Source organism: Enhydra lutris, unplaced genomic scaffold (genome assembly GCF_002288905.1).
Source record: "Enhydra lutris kenyoni isolate GAN:26980312 unplaced genomic scaffold, ASM228890v2 scaffoldscaffold1, whole genome shotgun sequence".
Lineage (NCBI taxonomy): Eukaryota > Metazoa > Chordata > Mammalia > Carnivora > Mustelidae > Enhydra > Enhydra lutris.
The window spans coordinates 96,808,073-96,834,839 of NW_019154085.1; the positions used below are offsets into that span (position 1 = coordinate 96,808,073).

The following is a 26,767-nucleotide window of genomic DNA, read 5'->3' on the forward strand; positions in this document are numbered from 1 at the left end:
GAGTCCACCCTAGGAGACGTTTAGGACATTTCCAGTTCTTGACTATCAAAATCCACTAGTTGTGCAGACCATCATGCTCTTGTCACTTCTGCAGTGGATTTCTGAGTGCTCTTTGTACCTTCAGCCTTGCCCTTCCTCCTTTCTGCTCCCTGCTCCATCTGACACAGCCTGTGTGCTGCCCGACCGGGCATTCTTTGCAACAAACATGGAACTGTGGTAGTTTCTGGCTGAAAATCTTCACCTCCTCCAGGATGAAGCATGGCCAGCCAACCTGTCATTCTGGCTTCATTTTGGGTCACACCCTGACAACTCTGCTCCATGATGACGTACTCAGAGCTTGTCATGTATGCTTGCCATCTTCTCTTATGCTGGCATGTCTCTCACCTCCTCCTTCCCTGAAGGCTCAGCTCCCTTCATCCTGGTTGAGGGATTCCCTCACTTCCCGACACTGAGATAAGTAGGGCTCCTCTTAGATCATGAAGAGTTACAGTCCCTTTCACACATTATTATCTCGAGGACAGACTATACGTTCTTTGAGATGGAACCATGTTTTATACTGACTCCCAGAGCGTAGTAGGAAATTGAGCAAATTCTTTTTGCGTGCATGACTGACTAAGCCAATGGGAAATGCTTAATTAACTGGTATGATTGATTCCACAGGTAGGCAGATCTACATTACCAAGCAGCAGAGGCCATGCCTAAACTACTCCAGCATCAGGCTCTTTGCACAAAAGTTCCAACACTAAAGCCTGTTCTTCATGGGATGAATCACTACCCAAGGCAGCTCATCACTCTGGTCCAGAAACTAGCTCATGCTTACAAAGTGTTGGTGTTCAAGAAATATTTATTTAATTGATAAACTAACATATCTTTCAATCTAGGTCACAAAACTAAAAACTAAAGGTGGGAAGAAGGGAAACCAATCAGTGTTGGAGAGCTGTAAAATCTTAACATCATGGGTTTCCAAGTACTGTCAATTCACTCAACGGCACATTTATTTATTTTCATTTTATTTTTAAAAATTTTTAAATGTTTATTATTTTTTTTATCAGTAGCACATTTATTGAGCACTTACTATGAGCCAGAAAACAACTTGGGAAGAGCTGAGGACACATCATTAAATCGAGCAAGCATGAATTTAACTCCCTTCACTGAGCTTATATTCATCTGGGAGACAAACAGTAAAGTAATTCAATGCTACAGATTAAAAAAAAAATTGGTTTGGTGACCAATACTGAACACTAGTTCAGATATGCTGAAACATCTGTGGGTTAAGTGTTCTTTTATGCCTCAAAAAAATGTGGATTGACTGGCATGCAGACAGACATACGGATTGAGAGGTCACAGAGCAAGTAAAGGAAGCTGTTAATGCCCGAGTCTCGGCTACGGGTTTCTACTGTACATCTCTTTCACCATTTTTGTCTGTTTGAGAACTCTGTTAACAAAGTGAGGGGGGCGCCTGGGTGGCTCAGTGGATTAAGCCTCTGCCTTTGCCTTTGGCTCAGGATCTCAGGGTCCTGGGATCGAGCCCCACATCGGGCTCTCTGCTCAGCGGGGAGCCTGCTTCCCCCCCCCGCCCGTCTCTCTGCCTGCCTCTCTGCCTACTTGTGATCTCTGTCTGTCAAGCAAATAAATAAAATCTTAAAAAATAAAAAAAGTGAGGAAGAATACTGGCTACCATCATGTTCATGAGGTCCAAGCTGATTCTCATGACGTGACTGGCATGACAGAAAAAAAACTTTACTGACAAAGACAGTGACATCACACAAGAAGTTATCTGGTTTTAAAAACTACACAGCCAGTGATATTATACTTCAAATTTTACCCAAACTGAAGTTTTTCAAACGGTGGTGATGATGAGCTGAGAGAGAGAGGGAAGGGGTCAGGATCCAAGCTAGGAAAACTATTATGTACAGCTGGGCTCAAAAGATGAGAGCCTGAACTGTTGACAAAAGGCACACCAGAGTAAATTTCTCAGTGTCAAAAAACAATTTAGGAGGGAATGGACTCCTTAGAAGAATATCACTCCTGAAGGCTGAGACTCAGATAAAGGAACTGTAAGGCTGATCCCATCACTCACTGGCCTGTACTGAAGTAAAAGGCATGAGTCCTACTGCTGGAAGTCGAAGGCCAGAAAGGCAGCTGGAATCACAAATAGCTCCTTTGCTTGTCAGGCCCTAAAAATAAAATCGTACAGGGAAGTGATCTTTAGCTAAAGCCAAGAGGTTTATTCATTTGCATGAAAGGAAAGTAGTCCATTTCTACAAGTCCTGTTTTGTCTGGCAGAATCTTTGGTCTACAAGCCATTACTTCAACCTGATCATGCAAATAAACCACACGTGAGCCCCAGCTTCATGGGAGAAAGTCAAAGAGTTAGAATGTCAATGACGACAGCTAGCATGATTGGAACAACTCGAGAAAGCTCAACCACCTGAACACCTTCTGTGGGAAGACACAAAAGGGTAACTTGAAGCCACTGGCCCTAAGAAGCTTTTGTACTGATTTTTTAAAAAAAATTTTTGGGGGGGTTCTAATTGGTACACAATGTTACATTAGCTTCAGGTGTACAACATACAATTCAATAGAGAAGCTTCTGTAACATTACGTTTGTACAACACGTCTCGTTTTCCCTCACATTGTTGCATGGACTAAAAGAGAACAGGCATTATCGTTCATTTTGACTCAACTGGTATTTTCTGGAGGCCTACTCTAAGCTATACATTCTTCAAGGTGTTGGGTGTTTCAGCAACGAACCAAACAAAACCCTTATGTCTCAGATTCCAGGGTAGGAAAAAAATAACATAAAAATAAGAGAAGTATAAATGTTGCCTGGTAATACAGTGAATGAGGAAAATAAAGCAGAGAAGGGCACAGGAAATTGGGGGAAAGTTGTACTTAAAAGAAGGGGACTTAGGGTTGATCTCACTGAAGTGACAGTTCAGTTAAAAATCTGAAGAAAGAGGGGTGCCGAGTGCCTCAGCAGGTTAAGCATCTGACTCTTGGTTTCAGCTCAGATCGTGATCTCAAGGTTGTGCAATCGAACCCTGCATCAGGCTCTGGGCTCAGTGGGGAGTCTGCTTTGATTTCTCTCTGTCCCTCTCCCTCTGCCCCTACGCCCCAGTCAGGTGTGTGCGCTCTCTCTCTTTCAAATAAATAAACAAATAAATCTTTAAAAAGAAAAAAATGCTAAAAAAAAAAAAAAACCAAAAACCCTGAAGAAGGAGATACAGAAGTCTAAGTGAAGAATGTTTGGAAGATGGAATAACCAATGCAAATGTCCTAGGGCAGGAGAAACAGCTGTGGGACTAAAAAGCAGTAAGCCAGAAGACATGTGGTTAGAGATGAGGCCAGACACGTACTGGTGTCTTGAGGCCAGTGGGATGACTGGCTTTCCCTACAGTGAAATGCCATGGCGTTGTGAGCATAGGAGTGTCAGGATCTGACTTATGTTTTAACTAACCTCATTCTGTAGTTGGGGAAACTAAGTCCTTTGTTCTTTGTTCATTGATCCAACAAATACTTATCACCACTGACGTTACCATTTCAGATATGGAGGACTCAGCAGTGACCAGGCTCGTGGGGCTCACAAGATTGAACTGGGGCTGGAATAGAGGTGTGAGAGTCCTAGAACAGGATTGTGTGGCTCAGGGAAGGTTCCCAGAGGACAGGACACCTCCTTGAAGGATAAGCAAGGTTGTGTGTGTTGGGGGTGAGGGCGCGGAGCTTCCACACCAAGGAGTACACACACAATGGCCTGCACGTCCGAGAAAACAAGGCACTCCAGAAGACATGTAAAAGCCAAGAGGAGGCCAATAGCATGAGGAAGGCCAGATGGTGTAAAGAAAGGAGAGGGGCTGGAGGTGAAATGGGAGGGCTCTCAATGAACACCTCTGGAACCCCCGGTCTGTTTGTCACTCAGCTCTAGGACAGCTCCGTGTCTTCGCTGCCCCCCCTGTACACATGTACCGAGAAATGCTGAAACCTCCCCAGCCCTCGACTGGAAGTGCAGAAGGCGGGCACCCAGAAGGTGAACTGTTGGGTATCTTCAGATGGTGAATGACAGCCCAAGTGCTGCGGGTCCTCAAAAAATTAGTTCACTAATGAATTAAACCAATATGAATGGACTCTGCGTAGAGCACAGGCAACATTCTCTGACAGTGAAATGAACAGTTAGGTGTTTCCAAAGGCTGCTGAATGTTCCTGAAACCTTCCAACGACAGATGTCAACCAAATTCTGGGACCACCCTGGCCTGAGCGCAGGGGGAGGAGTCTGGTTATCTCTGCTACTGGCGTGTTCAGCCAGAGCCTCCAGTGAGGGGGAGGGACAAACACAGTCACGTAAAGACCTCTCAGCACTGCTGTCTTTACATGAGCCAGAGGAAGCTGTGAAGGGGTGTCGTGCAGGGAATCAGAGCTATCCAAATATAGGCTAACCCACGGCGCAAGTCGTCCACTTCTGGCTTTGTTTTCTCTTGTAAATGGTACAGGCAAATGTCTTGCCTTTTACCAAGGTAGGATGCACCTTGTTGGCAAGTGAGAAAAATCGGACAGATCACCTTCAGGAGTTTAGAAAAAGCAGAACGTATAGCAGATTGAAGGTTGCCAATGGAAATAATGCCTAATTGGAGGGTCAAGCCAAGACCCTGTCAAGCCCAGAAAAAGCAGTGGTTACTTGTCAACAAGAAAAAACAGGAACATATTAGGAGCTAGTCACTCGATGGACCACAAAACCTCCTAGGAAATCATGGGACCACAAAACCTCCTAGGAAATCATGGTTTAAAAGAACCTTGAAAAAAATTATCTATGAAGTGGAGGAAAAAAAATAAGGAGATCCAGAATTCTATTCTGTACTTAAAACTATGTAAAAATACAGGCGTGAAAACTATGATAATGCTTATACTAAAGTATGGGGGCCTTTTTCCATAGGCGGGGGAGGTTTCTGTTTTGTGGTAGGGTTAATATTTCCCTTCAATTTGATTCAAAAGATAGAGGAAGTCTTCTAAATAAAGTCTTAAAGAAAAAAAAAAAAACAATTTTGTATCAGAGTGACTTGAAGGAAGCAAGAGTGGGGAAGGCACCAGCAGGCACCTGCAGAGACCGGCAGGCTGTCTGGCCAGGCTGGGGAAGCAGCTGGGGAGGGGTATGGAGTGGGACGCTGTGGAGGAGGGCAAAGGGAAGGCACGGCAGTCTTTGAGCAGGGAAAGCTCAGTCCAAGCTGAGCTTTTAAGAGCTGGCTCCGGTGCCAAGAGGAAGGTCTTAGTGCCTAGGCCACAGGCCGCTGGGAGTGTGGACAAGAGGTGAGTGCAGGAATGAGGGCTTGCCATGAGGAAGGAGCCTCCAGACTTTACGGCTTCTTGGAAAAAAGTCATCACTCAGGAGATGTAGGCAAACAGACTGAGCATTGCCTGACCACTCGGGTGGTCCCTATGGAAGCACTTAGGGAGGCATCAGGAATGGTCTAGGCTGACACAAAAATGCCAGAATGCAAACAGAATACACACAGAGGACAGCTGCAGTGAAATTCTGAGATCTGGAGCAAAACAATGAAGAAAAATCATGTTTTCCAACTTAGAGAAAGTCCACCAACTTAGTGAGGAGAGGAGTTAGAGAAGAAATAGAAGCAGGTTTATGGTGAGAAGTGTTCCACTCTGAATATTTAAGCGCAAACACGCTCTGGTCAGGACAACCTCATGTCATTGCTCCTAGAGATGCGTTGGCAATGGTGCGTTTTTCTCTTTGTCTTCCAGCTCAGCCCTTTCTGACTGGCTTCCCCAACCTCTCCCTGCACTTCACACACGCCTGAACACTGCTAAATCTGGTCAGATGACAGCTGGACTGGAAGACAACAGAGTTCTCCGAGCACAACACTCCATTCCTGGGGATCTGTGCTTTCCATTTTGCACTGCATCGGCACACAATCCACTACAACTGGGTAATACAGGTGCGTGTTTAAACACCAACGATATAATGGTTACTAGCAACCCACATAGTAAACACTGGTAAATATGCTGTGTTTAGGAAAAAAACCAACAATACGTAAATATAAGTTGACACTTCCTTCTTACACTCAAACCAATGATCTTCCCCTTCAGATCTCTGGAATAGCCACAGTTACTGGAAGGGTGAGGGAAAAGGAAAATTCTGTGGGATTGACTGGGTTAGTCCAGGCCCACCGTTTTGTCACATGGGTAGGAAAGGACCCCCTCTTGGGTCCTTTCTTCTGGGTCTTAGTTCTCTGTGGACAGAGAAAGGTTCTTTGGGAGTCACTGCTTTGTGCCAATCTGGCAACCTGAACACATCAAAATACAGCAAAGGTCTTGAACTGCTTAACTGCCTCTGTATGTCCACATTTTCTCCAGTTAAGGCAGAGCCATTCATGAGAAAGCTTTCCATCAACTTACGACATGAAGGCTGTACCAACCACGGATGATACCTGCCTTATCCCCACTGTCTCCCTCGCAGTATTAAAATGCTGATTTTCTCCTTCTGCATTTCTTTGGCATTTATTAGCTGTGATTTCTTCGTGATTAACAAATTTCTTTCATCAACTTTTTGATTACCTTCAAATACAGCTTGCCATATAAAGGCAAGATCAAAGCTGGATTCTTTCCTTTTATTCTTCAGAGTAATGACGTGGTGTCCTAGCAACTTGAGAAGTGGGATCGATGGTCTTCTCTCTTGGGAGGTTCATCCTGGACTCATGCAGTATCCATCACTGGTTTGAATGCAATCCACTGTAGCTACTTTTCTTTCCAATTCTCCAGCTACCTGGTCTTTGGTTCCTATGGCCTTCTGACCCCACCCCCTGTGGTCTTCCTTAGCTTCCTTGCTTTCTGGCATGTCGAGAGGTCCCCTTGTGAATGTTTCCTGCCCTAGACCTGGAATCAGTATTGATTTGAACAGGAGGCTCCTTATTGCAGGAAAGGTATTTATTTTTATTTATTTGTTTTTATTTTATAAATAAAAATAAAATAAATATAAATAAAAATAAATAAATAAAACTTATTTATTTATTTGTATGTGAGAGAGTACAAGCAGGGGGAGCAGCAGGCAGAGGGAGAAGCAGACTCCCCGCTGAGCAAGGAGGCTGATGTGGGACTCAATCCCAGGACCCTGAGCTGAAGGCAGAAACTTAACTGACTGAGCCACCCAGCCATCCTGGGTAGAAGAGGTATTTAAAAGGTTTCCAATCTGAGGGCCAAGGATACTCCTTGCAACTGGACTAACTTTACTTTTGATCCTTTTCTAAGTAGAGAGCTAGGAAACATTTCCCTTTTAAAGAGAAAAGTAAATTGATATTGGTATTTCCTATTCTAGCTAGAGATGATACAGTCTTAAATTCCTTAAATACTACCCACCTTTTTGGATACTGAAAATCTGGACTCCTACAGTATACCTCTAAAAGTTTCAAATAACAATGTAAATATTTCCCCCAGTAAATGTATGGTTCAAAGACAGAGTTTTAAAGTCACTTGAAGTAATTATTTTCTCTGTGTGGGACATTCACACTAATCTGATAGAATATTAGGCATGTTTTATTTTTTTCAATCTGTTTTCAGTTGTTAGTGAATTCTTTCTTACTTTCTTTTTTTTAAATTACGTGAAACATTTACATGGTTCCCAAGTCAAAATAAGGTACATTAAAGAGATACCTACTTTCTGTCCCTGGTCCTGCACGCCTTTCCTTCAGGGGAAGTCACTTTCATTGGCTTGCTATTTTTCCTTACTTTATCTCTTTTAAAAATACAGGCAAATTCATATACGCTAACATACGCACACATTGCCTTCTTACACTTAAGGAAATAAGTTGACCAGCTGCCCTGAATGCTGGCTTTATTACTTCCCGTCTCCGGGCATTGCCCTCAGAGCAGTGGGGACCGTCCTTGTTGCTCCTTCCAGTTTCACAGCAGCCCCTTCTCTCAGGGGACCAAGTTATTCACTCAGTCCCCTAGTATGAACATCTGGGTTATTTCCACTCTTTGCCTATTTTGAACAGTGTCACAACAAATGACCTGTGCACACACCATTTTTTTATTTCTGCTCACTTATCTTTGGGAGAGACTCTTAGATATGACCTGCTCAGTCAAAGGGAAACGGCGCTGATAGTTTTGCTACATTGTGACAAATACGCTCCCCAGCTCAGGACCAGGCTGCATTGTCACTAGTAGGGCAGGAAAAGATGGACGGACCCTCACCATTGGAACACCCATGCTACCAAGTTCTGGATCCTGCTGAGCCTGATGTTTGGGACATGGCATCTTGGTGCAGTTCAAGTACGCATTTCTCTTTATGGTGAGTGAGGGTAATGTGTTTCCAAATCCTTGTTGCAATAAGCTTCTTTTTCTTGGAATGAGTAATGGGCCTTTGCCCATTTTCCTGTTGGATTATGGAACTTTTCCTTCAGTTTTTAGAAGCTCTTTATATATTAAAGGATACCAACCCGGGGCACCTGGGTGGCTCAGTGGGTTAGGCCTCTGCCTTTGGCTTGGGTCGTGATCTCAGGGTCCTGGGATCGAGCCCCGCATTGGGCTCTCTGCTCGGCGGGAGCCTGCTTCCTCCCCTCTCTGCCTGCTGCTCTGCCTACTTGTAATCTCTCTCTCTCTCTCTCTCTCTCTGTTAAATAAATAAATTAAATCTTTAAAAAAAAAAAAAAAAGGATACCAACCCATCAAGATAGAACTTGCTTATGTTTTGCCATACAGGTTCTTCTCCTTTTTTTTTTTTTTTTAAGGCAGTCAAATGTTTCAATTTTCTCCCCTGATTACTGCTGAATTCTGAGTCAGTTAGGAAATTTATCCCCTTCCCAGGTTAACAGGAATTAATCTATGTCTTCATCTTTAATTACATTTTAACCAATGGCTTTCTTTCAACTCAGTTAACCAACACTGCTGAAATCTTCCATTCATGGAGAACAAAACTGGTTTTTAGGACTCCGAATTTCGACATTCTGGAAGAGAATTTTATACTTTCTGGAAACACTTCCTATTTCTATTCCCTGGACACAAGGCAACACCATCTTGTAGATTACATCTACTCAGCATATCATTTGGGCTAATCTGGCCATTTTAGAAATGCCTAACATTTTCCATCTGATGTAATGCACAGGTTACTTCTTGCATTGTTCTGTTCCACCTCATCTCAGCCCCTCAAAAGTCATATAATAAAGCCAAACCAAAGGCCAACTCCAACCATGCTGACCAGCCATCTGTCACCCAACTCACACATAGTAGTCTGTCCCCGAAACTGTGCCCCCAGGACAGCTTGCAATAGCAGGACGATAGAGCTCCAGGAACAGTAATAATGTCTGCCATGCATATAACATGCTCTTGCAAATCCTTCTGAGCTGAAAAGAACACTGAACACTTGACCGTGAGCTGATTTTTCCATCAGTACCCTCCAAATGCCATAACCCTTCTTAATTCTACTGTCTCATACGTCACGTTCAAGGATTAAGTCCAACGTGTTCTTTGTTATGTTTAGTGAACCTGAGAACAGATTTGTCTTCAGGTGACTGCATACAAGGGGGAGAGGCAGCCACACAGGGAAAAAGTAGGCCACGGATCCCTTGGGTCTTAACAAAGGAGACAGACTCACATCTCAGATACTGATTCTAGGATGAAAATCTCTGGATTACAATTACTCTGACAGCTTTGGAACGGGAATTTTCCACTCTGAGCATCCAAAGGAAGTCATGTTCAACTCGTGTGACACTTCCAGAGAAGGACTTCACCTCACCCACCGAGACATGCAGACTTCAACTCGAAGTTTATTTTGGGCATGATCACTACCCAATTTGGAAGCTTCCTTCACAGGCCTCAGCTAATCATCAATGAAATGAGGCTCGAGGCACTACACTGAGAGCAGCGGTAAGAAATGGTCAATGTAGGAAAGGGAACACGACGGAAACAGAAAAATGTGAAGCACCTACCGCTGTGGCCAGTCAGTTCATCATTTTGGAGGCGTTCGCTACAACACCTCCTGAAACTGTCACTGCTGTTGGCGTCAGTGACACCTTCTGAGCCAGAGCACGTGAGATTTCATTCTGGTGCCAGCAACTGAGAAGCTGATTAAATATGGAACAGAGTCTAACGTAGTTTTATTTTAAAACAAGCAAACAAACAAAAAAAAAACAACTGACTTTTTTCTTTGTAAGGGTTGATGCTTAAATAATTAAGTTTTTTTTTTTAAATCTATCTACATGAAAGGCCTCACTCCTCATCAGTCATCAGGTGGACCCCATGCAGCATCTATGCAGAATGAAACATGTTTAGTGCCTGCCAAGCCAGAATCCACCCAGAGTCCTTGCCCAAATGCATTTTAGTGATACTTCATCTGGAATGTTTTTTTTCCTTGAGAACATTTCTAAGGCTTTTCACAAAGTGCTCATGTGGCCTTTCAATGCCAATTAAACAACAACAAAATCCGTTATTCCTCAGGGAAAGGTTCCACAGCACACGTTTCTACGGCTAAAAGGCCTGAGAATCATAACCCAAAATAGTTTCTTTCCCCGTTTATCTTCGGTGGCATTCTGGAAAGCAGAGGTGAAGCATGAATACTCACGGAACATGGTATAAAACTGCTGCGGATTTAGATTCCATTTGCCCCAGGGTGTCTTGTGGCCTTTGGACTGGGCATAGTTAGCGTGGTTAAACTCTGGCTCGGTACCAAATGAATCCAGGACTCGGAGCATGCACCTGAAAGGAAAAAGCAACATGGATAAAACTGCAACTTTGACCCCGAAGCTCAAAGGTAAAAGTTCGGGGTACCTGGGTGGCTCAGTCAGTTAAGCGTCTGTCCTTGGCTGGGGGCATGATCCTGGAGTCCTGGGATCCAGCCTCTGAGCAGGAGCCTGCTTCTCCCTCTCCCTCTGCAGACCACCACCCCGGCCCCACTCAGGCTCTGTCTCTACTAAATAAATAAAACCTTTAAAAAAAAAAAAAAAGGCAAAAAGCTCTAACCCCTCCTGCAGGGACTACCAAAAATGGACAAATAGTTTTCATCAGAAACACGAGTAGGTGGGAAGTGAGAGACTGTGGAATATATATATACCAAACATCTTATGTGTGACTTCTGAGCCATCACACACAGAAACATTGCTACAGATTAGCTGACAAGTCACAGAAGATCTCTCAAATAACAGCAAAATATAAAGTCCCATGAGAGCTGGCATCGCAGACTGCCACGTTCACCGCTATGCCCTGAGCTAGGGCAGAGCGTACGGTGGTACCTAATGAAGAGTTGCTGAATAAACAAAGAATTAAGGTTCTTAGAAGTGGCCATGATCTAAGAATTTGTATTCTCCTCCCAAATTCTTAGGTTGAAATCCTAACCCCCAAAGGTGATGGTACTAGGAAATGGGGCTCTGGGGGTGATATAAGGTCATAAAGGTGATTAGCTCATGAATGGGTTTAGTAGTCTTATAAAAGGTGACCCCACAGGGCTGCCTGGATGGCACAGTCAGTTAAGTGTCCAACTCTTGATTTTGGCTCAGGACATGATCTCAGGGACGTGAGATCGAGCCCCACGTGAGGCTCCACACTCAGCAGGGAGTCTGCCTGGGATTCTCACTCTCCCTCTCCCAGTGCCCCTCCAGCTCCTGATCTCTTTCTAAAATAAATAAACAAGAGAGAGAGAGAGAGACCCCACAGAACTCCCTTGCCCCTTCCAACAGGTGAGGACAAAGTCTGAGACCTGGAAGAAGGAGAGCCTCACTCGACCACGCCGGCTCTCTGACCTTGCCCTTCAGTCTTCAGAATAATGAGCAATAAATGTTTCTAAGCCACCCAGACTGTGGCATTTTCTTATACAGCCCAAACGGATGAAGATGGTGGTCTTACTCTCTGTAAGGCATATGGCCTGCCTTAGCTCTTTCCATAGTCACTTACCATTTTTGTCAATTAATAAGAGTATTGAATTTTAGGTAGAGTTTAGACTCCCACTGACAAGGCAGTGTTGATTTTTATATACTTGATAGCACTGGGACATTACTGCTTTCTCCCAGAGCCAGGAGTAAAACTGAAGATGTTTCATTTGGCTCTTCCAACAAAGTCTTCAAACTGGGTCAGCCAAATCTGGTCTACCACCCATTTCTGCAAGGCTTGTGAACTAAGAATGATCTTTATGTTCAATTTTTTTTTTTAAAGGGATATTTTGTGACATGAAAATTAGATGAAATTCAAATTTGGGGGTTCAGAAATGAGGTTTTAACACAGCCACGCCTAATTGTTTACTGAGGTCTATGGCTGCTTCCACTCAGTAACAGAGAACTTCAGCAGTTGCCGCGGAGACCATATGGCCAGAGAAGCCTAAAATATTTACTACATGGCTCTTTACAGAGAGAGCCTGTCGATCACTGCTTCAGAGTCGAAAAGAAACGACCAATTGCAAGAATCAATGCTGAAACCTCTTCCATTAATTAACTCATTCTTTCAATTCATCACTGATTCTCAAACCAGTGATGTAAATTTAGCTTATGCCTGGCCAATAAAAATAGCTCTGTTTTCTGTGGTTATACCTCAGCAATGCTTCTGAATGGCTCTTACTGGGCCAATGAGCATAAAAGCGAATAAATATTAAAGCCTACATCTTACAATCAGATAATGGCAAGTGAGTTGTAAACATCAGATCTAGTTTCTTCCTTCCTTTTCCCACTATGATGAAAGCGTTCTCTCAAGTTTTTTTTTTTTTAACAACTTTTTTTACATCAATGTGTGATTCAGAAAAATAAAATGCAAACACCAGATTGGATTTTCCAGAAAAATCAATAGCAAATTGCCATTTTAGTGTGAGGTTTTTCTCATCTGAGATCGCCATCCTTTGTCTAGACAAGGAAGGGAGGAAAATAAAGAGGATGGGAGCAAATGCAAGCCGACCACAGAAAGCGTTTCCTTATTTTGGATTCCCGGGTGGCGGGCAAGGAACATGCTATCGTCACACTGACAGTTTTCACAATTAGCACCAAGATTGCATCATCAGCCTGAAAACCAACAGGTGGAAGGAAATGGGAGCGCATCGTCCAGGAAAAAGAAAGCTGGGGAGCCAAGGAACTGACCCATGTGTGTTTCCCCTGATCTCCGAGTAGTTTGGGGCATTCCTTTTCTCTTAACAAAACATTGTCATTCCCCAACTTAGATATTTTTCAGTGTCAAAGTTTGCATTAAAAACTTGTATAAAAACCTCCTATGTTATAATTAACTCTTTTACTTGTATTTTAAAATACAAAATACAAAAGCCACTGGTTGGAGCCAGTGTATATTCTTCTGAGAAAGATGGCGGCATTCAGAGAATGTAGGGATTGCAGAGCAGGAGGAGGGAGAGGGACACACACGCACAGGTGGGGCTGAGCCTCAAAGATTATAGGCTCTGTGCACGCACTGCAGGGATGAACAGGCCACCCTCATCCTATGAAACCTTTGTCTTGAAGGCTTTGGCTACTTCTCCTCATTTGCAATCTACTCTGACAAATTATACGCCTCTCTAGCTTTGGCGTGTGATTTTATTTTTAACTTTGGAGTTTTATTGGTTTTATCTTAAATTTAGATAATTAAGATAATCCCTGATGAGTCAAGATGCCTGGTGGGAGCCTATTGCCTGCATGCCCAGACTTTGATACTGTGCTACGTGATGCTGGATTTCTTCCCAGAGGAAAGCTAGAGCATGAAAGATCGAATGTCCGAGAAACTTGGAATTCTACATCCTCCTACTTAAGCTTTGGTTTGGGATTAGTCTATTTTTTAGTGGGCCTGGGTTTGTTTTATAAACCAGAGGCAGGGGACGGATCTCTGCTTATGGCAGAAGAGGTTTAACATAATAGCTTTCTTCCTTCAATCACATTCTACAGCTGTGTGTTTGGAACTGGATTTGTGTTGTTAATATTTATGCAGTTCCTCTAAAGTCTTTGTGTGTCTGAAGCATCAGGGACAGACCAATGACTTAAGAAGATATCTGCCTTGCTGCCCAAGGCAGCTGGCCTCCTTCTCACAGGAATCGCTATGGCCATGCCAAATGACTCCTGGAACATTCTTTTTGCTCTGAACCACACTACTGTAAGATAGACGACTTCCTTGCCAGGACCTACTTTCCACTTTGGAGTTGGATGTAAAACATGGTATATATCTCATGCTATGTGCACCTCACTTCCTTGTGTGTCCTCAATACTCAGCAAAGACTTCACAGAAAGCAAAATGGGTATGAGTTTTATAGTCCTGAATGGTATACTAGCTGCATGTAGGCACGGAACAGATGTTTAACTGAATTTTTTTGGGTCCCTACATAAATTGGAAAGAATTTACAAATACATTTCCAAGATCAACAGGACTCAAGGTTTTGCTCCTAAAAGGAAGACCAGATGTAAATTCCATTTACATATTATGGAGTTCCTACCATGTACCATCAACCAAAATGAATTCAGAGAGTTCTGAGATTGTCTCATCTTCAAAAGGGAAAGAAATGGCTAAGAACTTTCTAGAGGATCTGCTTAGTCTTTGGATGAAATCTTAGCTTCATCACACCACAAAGACTGCAGGCCTAGAGTCCTGATAGACCTCTGCCAGGCAGTATCACTAATGTGTTTGATTTATGAAAGAAAGGCAAGAGGCATAAAATTCCTTTGAGATGGTGCCTTTTCATCCAACAAGAATTAAATACTAACCAGTGGTGACCATTTTAATAATGAAATCATCCTTTTTAATTGACTGGAACACTACCACTGAGGACATTTTTCCATCCCAACAGCCCTTCTTAATGGGGAGGATATGTGAGTCTAGGGATGCCCGTGATGGCTCTGTCCTTTTGTACCAGGTGTCTGCCATTCGCTAAATGCCAGAGAACAATAGCTCTGCCTTTCTTTCCTTCTTTAATGCTGTAGCTAAAAAGGAAAAAAAAAAATGTTTACTTACATGGCTTATTAACCAAAAAGAAAGACGGCTATTTCCACATAACTGAGAACAATTGTGATGGCTTGTGATGTATGAAGATTTCAAGGAAAAAACAAACAACAAAAAAGGGAATAATGTGATGCAAAAGGTAGAGTGCAATCCTGGCCCAAACCAAGATTTTGCTTTTTTATTTTTATTTTTTTTAAAGATTTTACTTATTTATTTGACAAAGAGAGACACAGAGAGAGAGGGAACAGAAGCAGGGGGAGTGGGAGAGGGAGAAGCAGGCTCCATCCCAGGACCCTGGGATCATGACCTGAGCTGAAGGCAGACGCTTAAGAACTGAGCCACTCAGGTGCCCCTTTATTTTGCTTTTTGAAGAAACTATATCCGAAAGGAATTGAAAAGTGCACAGTCTCTTCTCAATCAATCCCTTCCCTCTGTCCCTGAGTATGGCACCAGCCAGTGAGAAAAGAAATATTGTTACTGGCAAGAAATCTGCCAGAAAATTCTACAATGATGTTTTCCCTACTATGTTTTGGAGAATGTTCTTAATATTTTGACTTTTTATTTCCTTTGAATTTCTACTAAAGGACTTGCAATCTGACATCAGCTTGGAGATTAAAGTTTATAAATAATATTAAACTATAAACTAATCTGAAATGGACCTAGTTCAAGTCGTTAAGAATTCAATTATGGGGTCAAGGTAGAAGAACACATCAAAACATCTGTTTACCCAACAGCAAGAGAAAAGAAACACATGGAAAGATTTCTAAGTCATGCTAATTGAAAGATTTTCCAAGTGTTCTTTTTAGGAACTTGGTTCAAACTGTAGGTCAACATTTACCATGAGGTCGTCAGGTTGGTACTACCTTCAGGATTTTTACCCAAATTTATGTACCACTGCCACCATTAGATAAAATATGCTTACTTACATTGACTGGAAACTTTTAGAGGCCATAAATGAAAGCCAGTGCCAACTCTAGGAAGGGGAAGATAACCAAAAATAGCATATTTCTCTTCTTTAAAAATTATTATTAAATTCAAGCTGGATACTTTGCCTGAAGGCCAAAACTGACAGCTACCCTCATCTTGTTAAAAATGCATGTAAGTGTTACAAGATGTGTTGGAGGTAAGTGTTACAAGATGTCACAGCATCAGACTAAGCCTTTTTAGAAAGATTGGAGGTAAACTGAAAGGTTAATAAACTCATTATATAATTCACTGTTATTTAATGCCATGCTTGTGTACCATGTAAAATCATTTCAAACACTAAATCACGGTCCCAAACCCACTCTGAGGGAAACAAGTTCTTCTCCAACATGATAAAGGCATGCACCTGGGTCATTCTCAGCATGCGTCTTGTCTTAAAAAGTGCAAGACCCCAGCATTCAAACAAGGTATTCACAGCTTTCTCTTCCAAAAATGACAACTCATGAGGGAAAGGGGAAGAGAAATGAGTCATCATCTCAAACCTGAGCAACATGAGAAATGACGTTTTCCACATTTTGTCCAAAATGTTACTTAAACAAATGAGACTGGTGTAGGGACACAGAGAGGAATGAGAAGTATTAAGGAAGGTAAAGAGGTGGCTGGCCACTTATTTTCTATTCCTAAAAGAAATCAATGAAAATAATGAATGGCCTTTGAAAGTAAAAAAAACTGGGGGAGAATCTGAATTTCAATTAGGAACGAGGAACCTACTCCACACAGTCCAAAAAGCTAATATTTGATAAGCATTTCTGCCTGTAACCATGCTCCGTCATTTAAGGAAAAGAAAAAAGAAAAAAAACCAAAAAACCCAAAAGACCAAACACCCAATTAACTTAGGACAGCAAGTAGGACTTACTGGTAGTGAACCCAGGATGGCCCAAGAGTTTTCTTGAATTGAGCAAGTCCTACGATATCAATATAAATGAGCTCAACGATCCTGTCTCCTACAGTTGGGCAGCCAGACCGGTTTCCTACAACCTTCTTCATTATCCTAGAAAGAGGGACAGGAGAGAGGGAAGAAAGGAAAGAAAAATAATAATTTATTTCAAGATACGACACTTAGCAACATTAATAGGCAAACTTCCCAAGAATGTTGTCAGGGAGAAGGGCATGGTCTGTCCCAATCTGCTGCCTATCCAGATTCTGCCCACCCATCAAGGCCTATCCAGAGTCCTGCTTCAGAGTCTGGCACAAGTAAATGGTGGCTCACGCATGTGCACACGCATGTGCGCGCGCGCACACACACACACACACATACACACACACACACACACTTTGAAACCTAGGAAGACCTGGGTCTGAATCCATCTACCTCCACTAGCTGCTGTGAGATCTTAGACAAGTCACTAACCTCTCTGGTCTTTCCTCCTAAGAACAACAACAAAAAAAGCAACCTTCCCACAAAACAGGATTTGCGACAGAAAAGATAGTAAGAAAGCAACCTGTCAGAGATTCTTCAGGTGCTTAAATGAGATTTTAAAAGGAAAAGTGCCTCATGTGTCGCAGATACTCAGTGGCTACTGCTTCCCCTCACAGAAACTGCTCTCATTACCCTACTGACCTCCTAAAGGTCTTCAATTTCTAGCCGCTACAATACAGAGTTCTATACTGTCTTCTGTGGTTTCCTAATTTTTTCTATGTCAAATTTTTCCTTCTGACTAGACTCTATTATATAACCGGTACTACCCTTCCTTCCATCCACCCATCTCCTCACCCATCCGTACAACCCCACCCCTGCACCCAGAGAGAGCCGACATATGTGATCGTATGCCAACTTCACGTGTGGCAGTAAAAACTGCTCGCCGAACCACACTGCCGCTCACCCAGAAATCGGTACTCACTAATGCCTCTTATCCTTGCCTGCACTCCATAACCATCCTTCACCAAATTCTGGCTATCCCCCTTTGAAGGACGAGTCCTAGAAGCAGGACTCTGTTCCGTAACTCCGTGCTGCCACTCCTTTAGGTACCCTGCTCCTCAGCTCGCTTGACCCTCAGAAAATACCAGGTTCTGTACAACCAATTCCTTCCCAAGAATTTGAAAGTATTTCTACACAGGGCCAGATAGTAAATACTTTCACCTTTGCAGGCCACATATCCTCTGCCTCAACTACACAACTCTGCCCTTGGAGAACAAAGGCAGTCACAGCAATTCATCCATAATGGGTGTGGCTATGTTCCTGTGGGAGTTTCGTAACAAAAACACACAGAAGACTGCATCGAGCCCGCAGTGCCAGGTGTGTGGACCCTTGGTCGACCCTGTTTTTGGTGGTTCCCACACTGGTCTGCACACTGGAATTATCCAGAGGCATTGAGATACTTAGTGTGTCCTGTGTCCTATTCTTGAAGGCTGTGATTTAATTAGTCTGGCATATGATCTGGGCACTGGGAGGCCACAAAGATCCCCCATGATGGTAATGTGCAGGCATGTTCTGCCCTCTGTGGCTTCCATAACTGTCTTAAATAAAACATATCTGGCTCTCTTACCAGTACTCAAAGCACTCCATAGACATCTTGACCAACAAGTTAAGTCTCTGCCTGGTAGTCCCTTAATATGCCTTTTCTGACCATCCCTAGAGTTCCCACAGTTTTCCACTTATTCACCCACTCACTCGTTCCCAGATTCAACCCTTCACTGGTTTGCTCAGTCCCAAGTCACAAGCACCCACTGGGTGCTAGGCACTATTCTAGGTGCCACACACACCACAGTGAGCAACAATCACTATTTCTGTACTCCCTTGGCTTACATTCTAGCAGTCATGCTTCAATTACTACTAATCACATTGCAATTAGTGTAATTATTCGCAATATATTAGCTGTAATTACCAGAAGATTGGCATTTCCTTGAACACATGCTGGTCATCTCTGTCTATCCTGTACCAAGAACTGGTGCCCAGAAAGCACTGAGAGAATGACTGCTAAATGTGTGGATGCCTCGACTTCACAGGCTATGTACACAGTGTGTTTTAAAGTAAGCAGGGGGCAGCGTGCTGAAGGGGCATGGGCAGTGTTTAGGGGTTCAGAAGACCTCGGATTTATCTGGATCCAAAAAGAGCAATCTAGTACAGTGGTCAAGAACACAGGCTTTGAGGTCCGACACAGAACTCTCGCACGTTTTCTACATATTCTTAAGCAACTCAATTTCCTCAACGTTAAAATGCAGGAAGCAACAGCACTTACTTCCGAGTTTGTGTAAACAGTACGTAAAATGTGCAGTGTCCGACGAACAGTAGGTGCTCACCAAATGTTAGGTGTTCATAGCCTCCATCTATGCTGTGGTTATCCTAACTGCTGACATTCTTGCTGTAACTAATGCCCTGATCACAGTTTTAGCATATAGAAACCGTTTAAAAAATGACAGTTGATACTAATGCTTTCATCTCAACACTGCCACTTATCAGCTATGTGGACCTTGGCCCTTAACACAAGTGACCTCTCTGGGCATCAATGTCTTGGACAGGAAAGTAGGAGCGGGGGATGGGTTGGAGGGGACATATTTTGTTTTAAACACCCTTCTATCTCTAGAATGTTCACTCGAGTTATTTCTTCTGGAACGTTTGGCATATGGCAACATGAACACTTGGCTGCTGGGAACAAAGTCTCTATGGGCAGTTATCCAAAAGGAGTGAAGGGGCGCAGAGCATTCCTGCCTAGCCAGCTGTGTCAATCTATAGGAGATTACGAGAGAGCTAGGACCGGAAGCAGATTTCAGGGAAACAGAAAAGCCAGGTAGAGTTAACAGACTGGGCTGGAAAGTTGGCTTTACCAAAAGAGGATTGGATCAGGGCTTTCAAGAAATTCATTCTATCCAAATTAAATTATAAACAGGAACTTGCCCTGTTTTAAGATTTGGGAGGCTTGCAGTTAAGTAGGGAAGGGTATGAATTTCAGCAGGAGACAGGGAATTAGGAAAGTCAATAATGTTTTGTGCTGCACATGTTGGAAGCACCTGTAATAGCAAAGAATAAGCTCCTGAGTTTGAAATTTCTGGCATTCATTTATGAAGCCTCTGGAGCCTGCAGCTACAATGAAAACATATTATCCTTTTCACAGTGTATGTATTTAGCTCCTGAAAATAATCTTCTTATCTCCTGTTTAGTGAATTATCACTTTCATTTTCCTCCACAAGAAATTACACACTAATAGAGGGCTTTAAGAGTTTACAATTTCTTTTTTGTATTCTGATTTTAAAATTGAAAAGTAATCTCCTTACTCCTTGAGCTCAGCCAGTGAAGCTGAAATCCTAATGTCATGGCCCAGTAAGTACAGAGATGTAATTAAATCACTCCACTGAACTAATTCACCGAGAGGGCCACCACTGAAAGCTGTCTCTGCTATCTTAAATCCAGATTCCTTAGTCAGGAGTCCCAGGTGAACGAGGACCTGAAAAAAACAACAAAAAAAAACAAAAACAAAGGAGAGGCATTTATTGATTCCCACTGAACCAAGTACAAACTCCACAGTAACAAACCAAAAGCAATCAACCAAATCTAAAGTGATGATAATGTTCTCATGTAACCTCAACCTGGCCTAGATTTTTCCAGAAGGTACAAAGAAATGGAAGGAAACAGAATCACTACCACACCCCGTTATGGATCTGAACATGACAGATGGACAGTCTCTTTTTAGAAAGCAGGATACATTTGGGAAATCAGATTTAAAGGCAAGTAAGCGAAGGCAATAAAATATCATTTAACAATACTGGGTGTTTCTTCCCCACAGCTGGAATATTTTTAAGGTTTTAATGCAAAAAATTTCAAACATATCCAAAATCAGACATGGTAGCACAGTTGATTCCAAGGCACTCATCACATAAATTTCACAATTATTAACTCAGGACAAATCTTAATGTACACCCCTCATTTTCTCCCAACCCCTCTAGCTGATGTTGAAGCAAATCCTAGAGATCATATCCTTCCATCTGCAAATACTTCAGTTTGTATCTCTAAAAGAAACAGACCTTCAGTTAAAAAACACAAGCATAACATCACTTTCGCCCCTAAAACAGTTATTCATTCCTTAATATCATTCATTATCCAGTTAGTGTTTACGCCTCCTACAAGCATAGTTGTTCCAGGCAGAAGTCAAATAAAGTGCGTTAAGTCTAAGTGTCTCATTTATTTCTTAGGCTTCTTTAGCCCCATCCTTTGGGGTTGGGGAGAGTTTTATTTGTCCAAGACACAAAAAGACATTTGTCCAAGGTTGTATTTCCAGTAGAGTCTCTCACACTTCGGGTTTTGCTGATTGTGTAACAGATTCTTCTACCCCTTGTATTTATAGTAAACTAGTAATTAGATCCACAGGCATGATTCAGTTCATATTTGATGTTTTTGGCAATGCTACTTCATAGGCGGTGCTGTATACTTCCTTTCCCTAGTGGGAACAATGTCTAGGATCTCTGGTGATGTTAGGAGCTACTGATGATCACTAAATAGAGGCCTTCAGATCCATCAGGAGTTACAAAATGGTGATATTTTATTATTCCTTCTGCTTTTATTAGCTGGAATGCTTCTACAAAGAGAAACTACCCCCCACCCCCATCAATTATTTGGCTTTGCTGAAGTACGGTTTATAGAGAAAAAGCCTGGCAAATATTTGACTCTTGCCCTTTATTTAACAGTTTTCCAAATAACAAATTTGTTCATTAGCCTGCTCCAATGACTGTCAATGAGGCTTTTACACAGTCACAGATAGAAGTTATCCTTATGGATTATCAAATTGTCCCACCTTGCCAATGGAAGGCTGTTCAAGTTGGCTTCTAAGTTCTTCTGACAGGATTCTAGTAGTCTTTGAGAGTGCCTTTGCTCTCCACTATGACATATGTTTGCAGCTCAACATGTACAACTTCTAAGACCTTAACCAACCATTTTTCCAAGAACCTCTTATACCATTGAGTGGAAATGGCATCTAAAGATCAAGGTCTGGTGCTTAAGGGGACTCTAGTTAATCACTGTCTGTAGCCCTTTTCAGTGGACATAGCTGGAAATTTATTTCTCCTCCAGGATAAAACAAATCATAAATTCACACTGGTACTTCCCATTCAAACTCAGGATTACAGTAACTTTGCATAACATTATCCATCTTACATATGTTATTTTCTCTCTCCCAGACGGAAAATCCCACTTCTCGAGAATACTAACATAAGTACTTTGCTTTATTCCAATATGCAGAAGGGATTCAGAATGAGAATATCTACACCACCACCTACTACATGTAAACTTAGTAAAACTCAGTAAAACTTCTCAAGATATTTGGCCATTTTTTTGTCCTTTGTGATATACCATCAGAAATGCTGAAAAGTCTGTGTTCTAGTCCCTAAGAACAGTTCTTTGTGTGTTGACTGTAAAACTGGATATGTAGTCAGTTCATGTCTTGTTTCCTTTGTAATTTTTAGATAATTTTTTTGCAATTCAACTTTATTTTATACTATGTCAAGTGACTATAGTATCAAAGCTACAGAGAAAGATATATTTACATAAGTCTAGTTTCTACACCCGTTGTCTCCACACTATTTCCTCTTTCCCCGTATTTGACTCTTTTTATTGTGATTAGCATAAAATTTAATATTTTAACCATTGTTAAGTGTACAGTGGCATTAAGTACATCCACAATGTTATGCAACCATCTCCTTTATTTTTAATTTCATAGTTTATCCTATTTTTAAAAATATGAGCATGCATAAATGTATATTATATATACATCATGTGTGTGTACATGCACATATCTTTATGTATACATGTGTGTGTGTATGTGTGTGTGTGTGTATGTGTGTGTGTATAAATTCTCTCTTCCTTTTAAAAATAATGTTCACTGTTCTCCATGTCTTATTTATTGACTTGACAATATACCCTAAAGATTATTGCATAGGATTCTGTAAAAATACTGTATTTCTTCTTACAGCCCCCCTGGATTTTTGACCTCATACTCCTCTACAGAGGACTATCTGGGGCCTGAGCTTTTGGACCTTCTGTCTCATAAACTCAAGGGATTTAGCAAAAATGGAACCACTGAACTGTGACTTAGGGTTTTGCAAGCTCATCGTTCCCATTTCCTTTTTTTTTTTTTTTTTTTTTTTTTTTTTTTTGAGGATATCAAAGTAGTCAAATTAGGAACACCAAAGTCTTTTTTAATTAATTTTTAGATGTGGGTACACTAAAGACTGTGTAATTTGCTGTTGTTTATCATCCAAACAGTTACTCTAAAGTCAAGGCCATTTAACCTCTACCTTATAGGGTATAAAATGTTTCATGCTCAGGGTTATTCCCAGAGGTTTTCTAAGCAAATCCCCTTGAATTCAAAGAGATTGGCTCTAGTTTAATTGACAGTATCTCTCCCTCAAGAATACAAGGAGAAGCACCAATTCAACATAGCAGCAACGGAACTCAGCAGTTGCCCAAAGCCCAGAAGTGACAAACAGCACGACCAGGAGATTGCCACGACGATGTGACAACAAGCTCTCCAAGGCTGTCTGTAGGTAAAGCCAAGAGGGTTAGGCTCCCCGATGCCACGGGGACAGAGCGTCAGGGCAGTTCAAAGGAAACTCTCACAGGCAGATACCCTGCTTGGTTTCACCTGAGAAGTGTGTGTGCTGGTCCCTGCTAAGCAGGATTACTGTCACGGGGGAAAGGAAAGCCCAAAGAAGGCTGTACAAGAGACTGAGCAGATTCACCCTGAGGGAGTATCATTTGAGACATGACATTTCTCTTAGTCTTGTTTCCAAGCAAAATCGAATTTTAAAAGAAAACTGGCATCTAACCGAACTGAATTCCTCAGAAACTCACTTTCTTCTGCTTTCTCTTTTCAAGATTCTGCTTTTCTGCCAGGGACTTGATAGCTTGGATCCACGCATCAGCCATTCGCCGGATCCGGAGTCTCATCCACCGGAATTCTTCATGCTTTTTCATCATGCTGTAGAGAATATTAAAATCCGTACGAATTTCCGCCTAGAAACAGAAATTTAATAAAAATGAACAGAAGATAAAAAGTCAGAAGGCAGAATGGTTGTCATGATGTGACATTTGAAAACTTGAAAGAGCTAGTCAATTAAATACAGGGCTTCAGAAGTGAGGCTTGTCTGCTGCAGAGCTTTACTTCAAGGCCCCAGGATTACAAATTAAAGTAAAGGCCCCTGACTGCTCATCTGTTGTATGGGACACCATTAAAAAATGAGAAATTGAGAAAGGCCCAGCACAGTCACCGCAGTTACATTAAAATGCATTTTTTTTTTTTTTTTTTGCAATGAGTATGCTTGATGTACCCTGAAATTCTCTGCACCCGAATTTATTGCCACTTGGATCTACTGCAAGGCAGCAGACTCCTGGAAAAGTAAAGTCAGTTCTTAACAGGCTGCTTGGCATTGTGTAGTTTGCCAGAAAGCCTTCATCTGCCCACAGAGTTAAGCAGGGAAATAAATGCTCATCTTCCAGTTTTGTCCCCATCTCAAACAAACAAAAGCTCATTATTTTCTAAGGAATTTAAAAGCCAGCAATACCATTTTCCTACCGTAGCTCAACAAAATTTAAAACCCAGGCCAGAATAATTTAAAAGCCAGGAAGAACACTTTTCTAATGTAGCTGAGTACAACCAGTGATCAGAATAACAGAAAAACAGCAGCATTCCTATTTATTTTTCGTAACATCAAGAACATGCTAACTCCATCCCCCAACAGTCACATGCTTTGTTCTCAACACTCACCTGATCCCTCCTTGACCCAACCTTCTCCCAAGATTCCCATGGCCTACAGCATGGGTCAGCACACTGTGGCTGGGGGAGTCAGATCCTCCAGGTGCCTATTTTGGTACAGAAAGTTCTGCGAAAACATGGCCATACCTGCTCATTTACATCCTGTCTATAGCTGCCCTCTGCACTCAAGGTCAGAACTGAGCAGTTCCAACAGAGACCTTATGGCCTGGCCTGGCAAGATGAAAATATTCACTCTCTGGCCTTTTACAAAAAAGGGCTCCTGACCCTTGGTCTAAAGAATAAAGACATGAGCTTTTAGTGTGGCACAGAAAACCTTTCATGGTCCCTACTGATCTTTCCCATCTCATCTTCCGCCAAAGCTCATCCGATACCCTATGGCCTTGCCCACTGAACTGTGTTCTACTCCCTGAAAACACCAAACTCTGGTACGGGCACCTTTCCCCCTGCACATCAGACACATCTTTCTCCTCTCCTTCATCTACTGTGAACTCACTCATCATTTGAAATTCAGCTCCAGTATCATCATCTCTTTGCAAACTCTCCTAACCCCTGCAGGCTGAGATCACCGCTTTCTCATTCATTCCCACTGGCCTATAGTCCAGCTTCTATGCAGGTGTGGTCACGACTTTCACCCATCACTCTCATGAGATTGCTGAGTGCACCTCCACGTCTGGCACCAGGTCTCATTCCTCTCAGGAGCCTGTCACTCAGGACCCCCCCCACCCGCCGCCCCAGAGAATTGCTTGAGAATCAGATACTACTGGTGAACTGATTCGAGCCCCCAAATTTCCAAAGGCCTGCTGAGAGAAGTTCTTCTGTTTACCGTGATTTCAGGTTATAGTGGGCCTGTCTAGCCAACTCCGAAGGTATCCCTTGGCACAGAACCAAATCACAAGCCTAGTTTCCAAAAATCACTCACCAATGAATTATGATCAGCTTCTTCATAGGGATTTTTGGCTCTCCAAGGTAAATGAGGACACCAATTTTCAACCTGAAAAATATACAAGAGACACTAAGTCTGCTGGTTCATCTGTAAACCATATAATGTCCGTACTAAGCACCAGGTACCATTCCCAGCACACAATACCACTACATTTAAGGGGTTGTTCCTGCTATTAGGCTTTCATGCTTTCAGCAAGCAGCATAGATGCAGGGAACCTCTCACATGGAGGAACAACCATAGCAAAGGTCTCAAGGAGCCCACAGCTACACTTTCTATCTGTCCTTCAAAGTACTTCGTGCTGCAGACTCCTTCATTTGGTAAGCCTCATGTGTCTGTCTACACCCGATGGAGAGCGGTGGGGGAGGTCTCCCAGCAAAAAGGTAAAAGACAGAGATTGCAGGAGAATGAGAAGGGAAGGACAGACATGCTCTATTATCTGCTGCAGCATGTCTGGAAAGGAAACTGCATGGCGTTTGAGCTACAGAGCTCCCTCATTCATCTCAGAATTAGGAAAGCAGCTCATCGTTTAAGGCTAATTGATCAAGACTTCCCCTCATTTTCTGGCTGTTCACTTCACACTAGCTCATCTCAAAGAAGAAGATGGTGAAAACTATCGGAAAAGAGATAAAAGGAAAAAGGAGGAAAAAAAACCCCTCAGCAATCTTGCAAGAGCCGCTCTAGAAGATGGATTGTTCTGTCAATGCACAGAAGTTTAAAGAGTTGAGGGGAAGAGCAAAACCGCCCAATTTTACAGGAATTCCTTCAAAAAGGTTACCGAACAAAATTAGGCAAAAAAAAAAAAAAAAAAAAAAAAAAAAAAAAAAATCACAGTTTCTAGTAAAAGAAAGAAGAAAGCTGCAGTGACGAATATTGTTGGCCTCTTTGTTAAAACTGGCCATACAATGATGCCAAGCTACCAGATCCCCTGTGTACACATAGGTGAGGACATCATTAAAGGTGGCTGATGAACGGTCACTGAAACTATCTTTTTCTGCATTCTTTCTCTGGCTAGCTGGGCCTACAGTAATACACAGAGCATGTGGAAGGGGGACAGCCTTGGAGGGCCACGGCCTCCTCCACCAGGAACGCGGATTCCGTCGAGATGGTTTGCCCATCAGCTTGGGGTGCGTTTTCAAACACACACAGCAGTTTCCCTCAGCTGGAAATTGCGCTTAATGCCAGGTAATTTTGACTATGACCAAAATAACTGCGTGATTTGCATAAAGCCATCCGCCTGTGCAAATGATGAGAA

General features: G+C 42.3%; 1 protein-coding gene across 6 annotated transcripts in view; it reads right to left on the reverse strand.

Annotated features, from left to right (window-relative positions):
* The window catches only part of LOC111141394 (mannosyl (alpha-1,6-)-glycoprotein beta-1,6-N-acetyl-glucosaminyltransferase), a 346,427-nt gene that overhangs the window by 100,802 nt on the left and 218,858 nt on the right, over window positions 1–26,767 (reverse strand). For all 6 annotated transcript variants that reach the window (XR_002640198.1, XR_002640201.1, XR_002640202.1 and 3 more), the window contains 5 exons: window positions 25,492–25,563; window positions 23,651–23,812; window positions 20,083–20,252; window positions 16,727–16,861; window positions 10,562–10,695 (listed from right to left, as the gene is read on the reverse strand). Coding sequence is in view for 3 of the 6 variants with exons in the window: in XM_022493939.1 (XP_022349647.1) it covers window positions 10,562–10,695; window positions 16,727–16,861; window positions 20,083–20,252; window positions 23,651–23,812; window positions 25,492–25,563 (673 nt within the window). In the remaining 3 variants the exon portion in view is untranslated. The remainder of the gene's footprint in view (window positions 1–10,561; window positions 10,696–16,726; window positions 16,862–20,082; window positions 20,253–23,650; window positions 23,813–25,491; window positions 25,564–26,767) is intronic.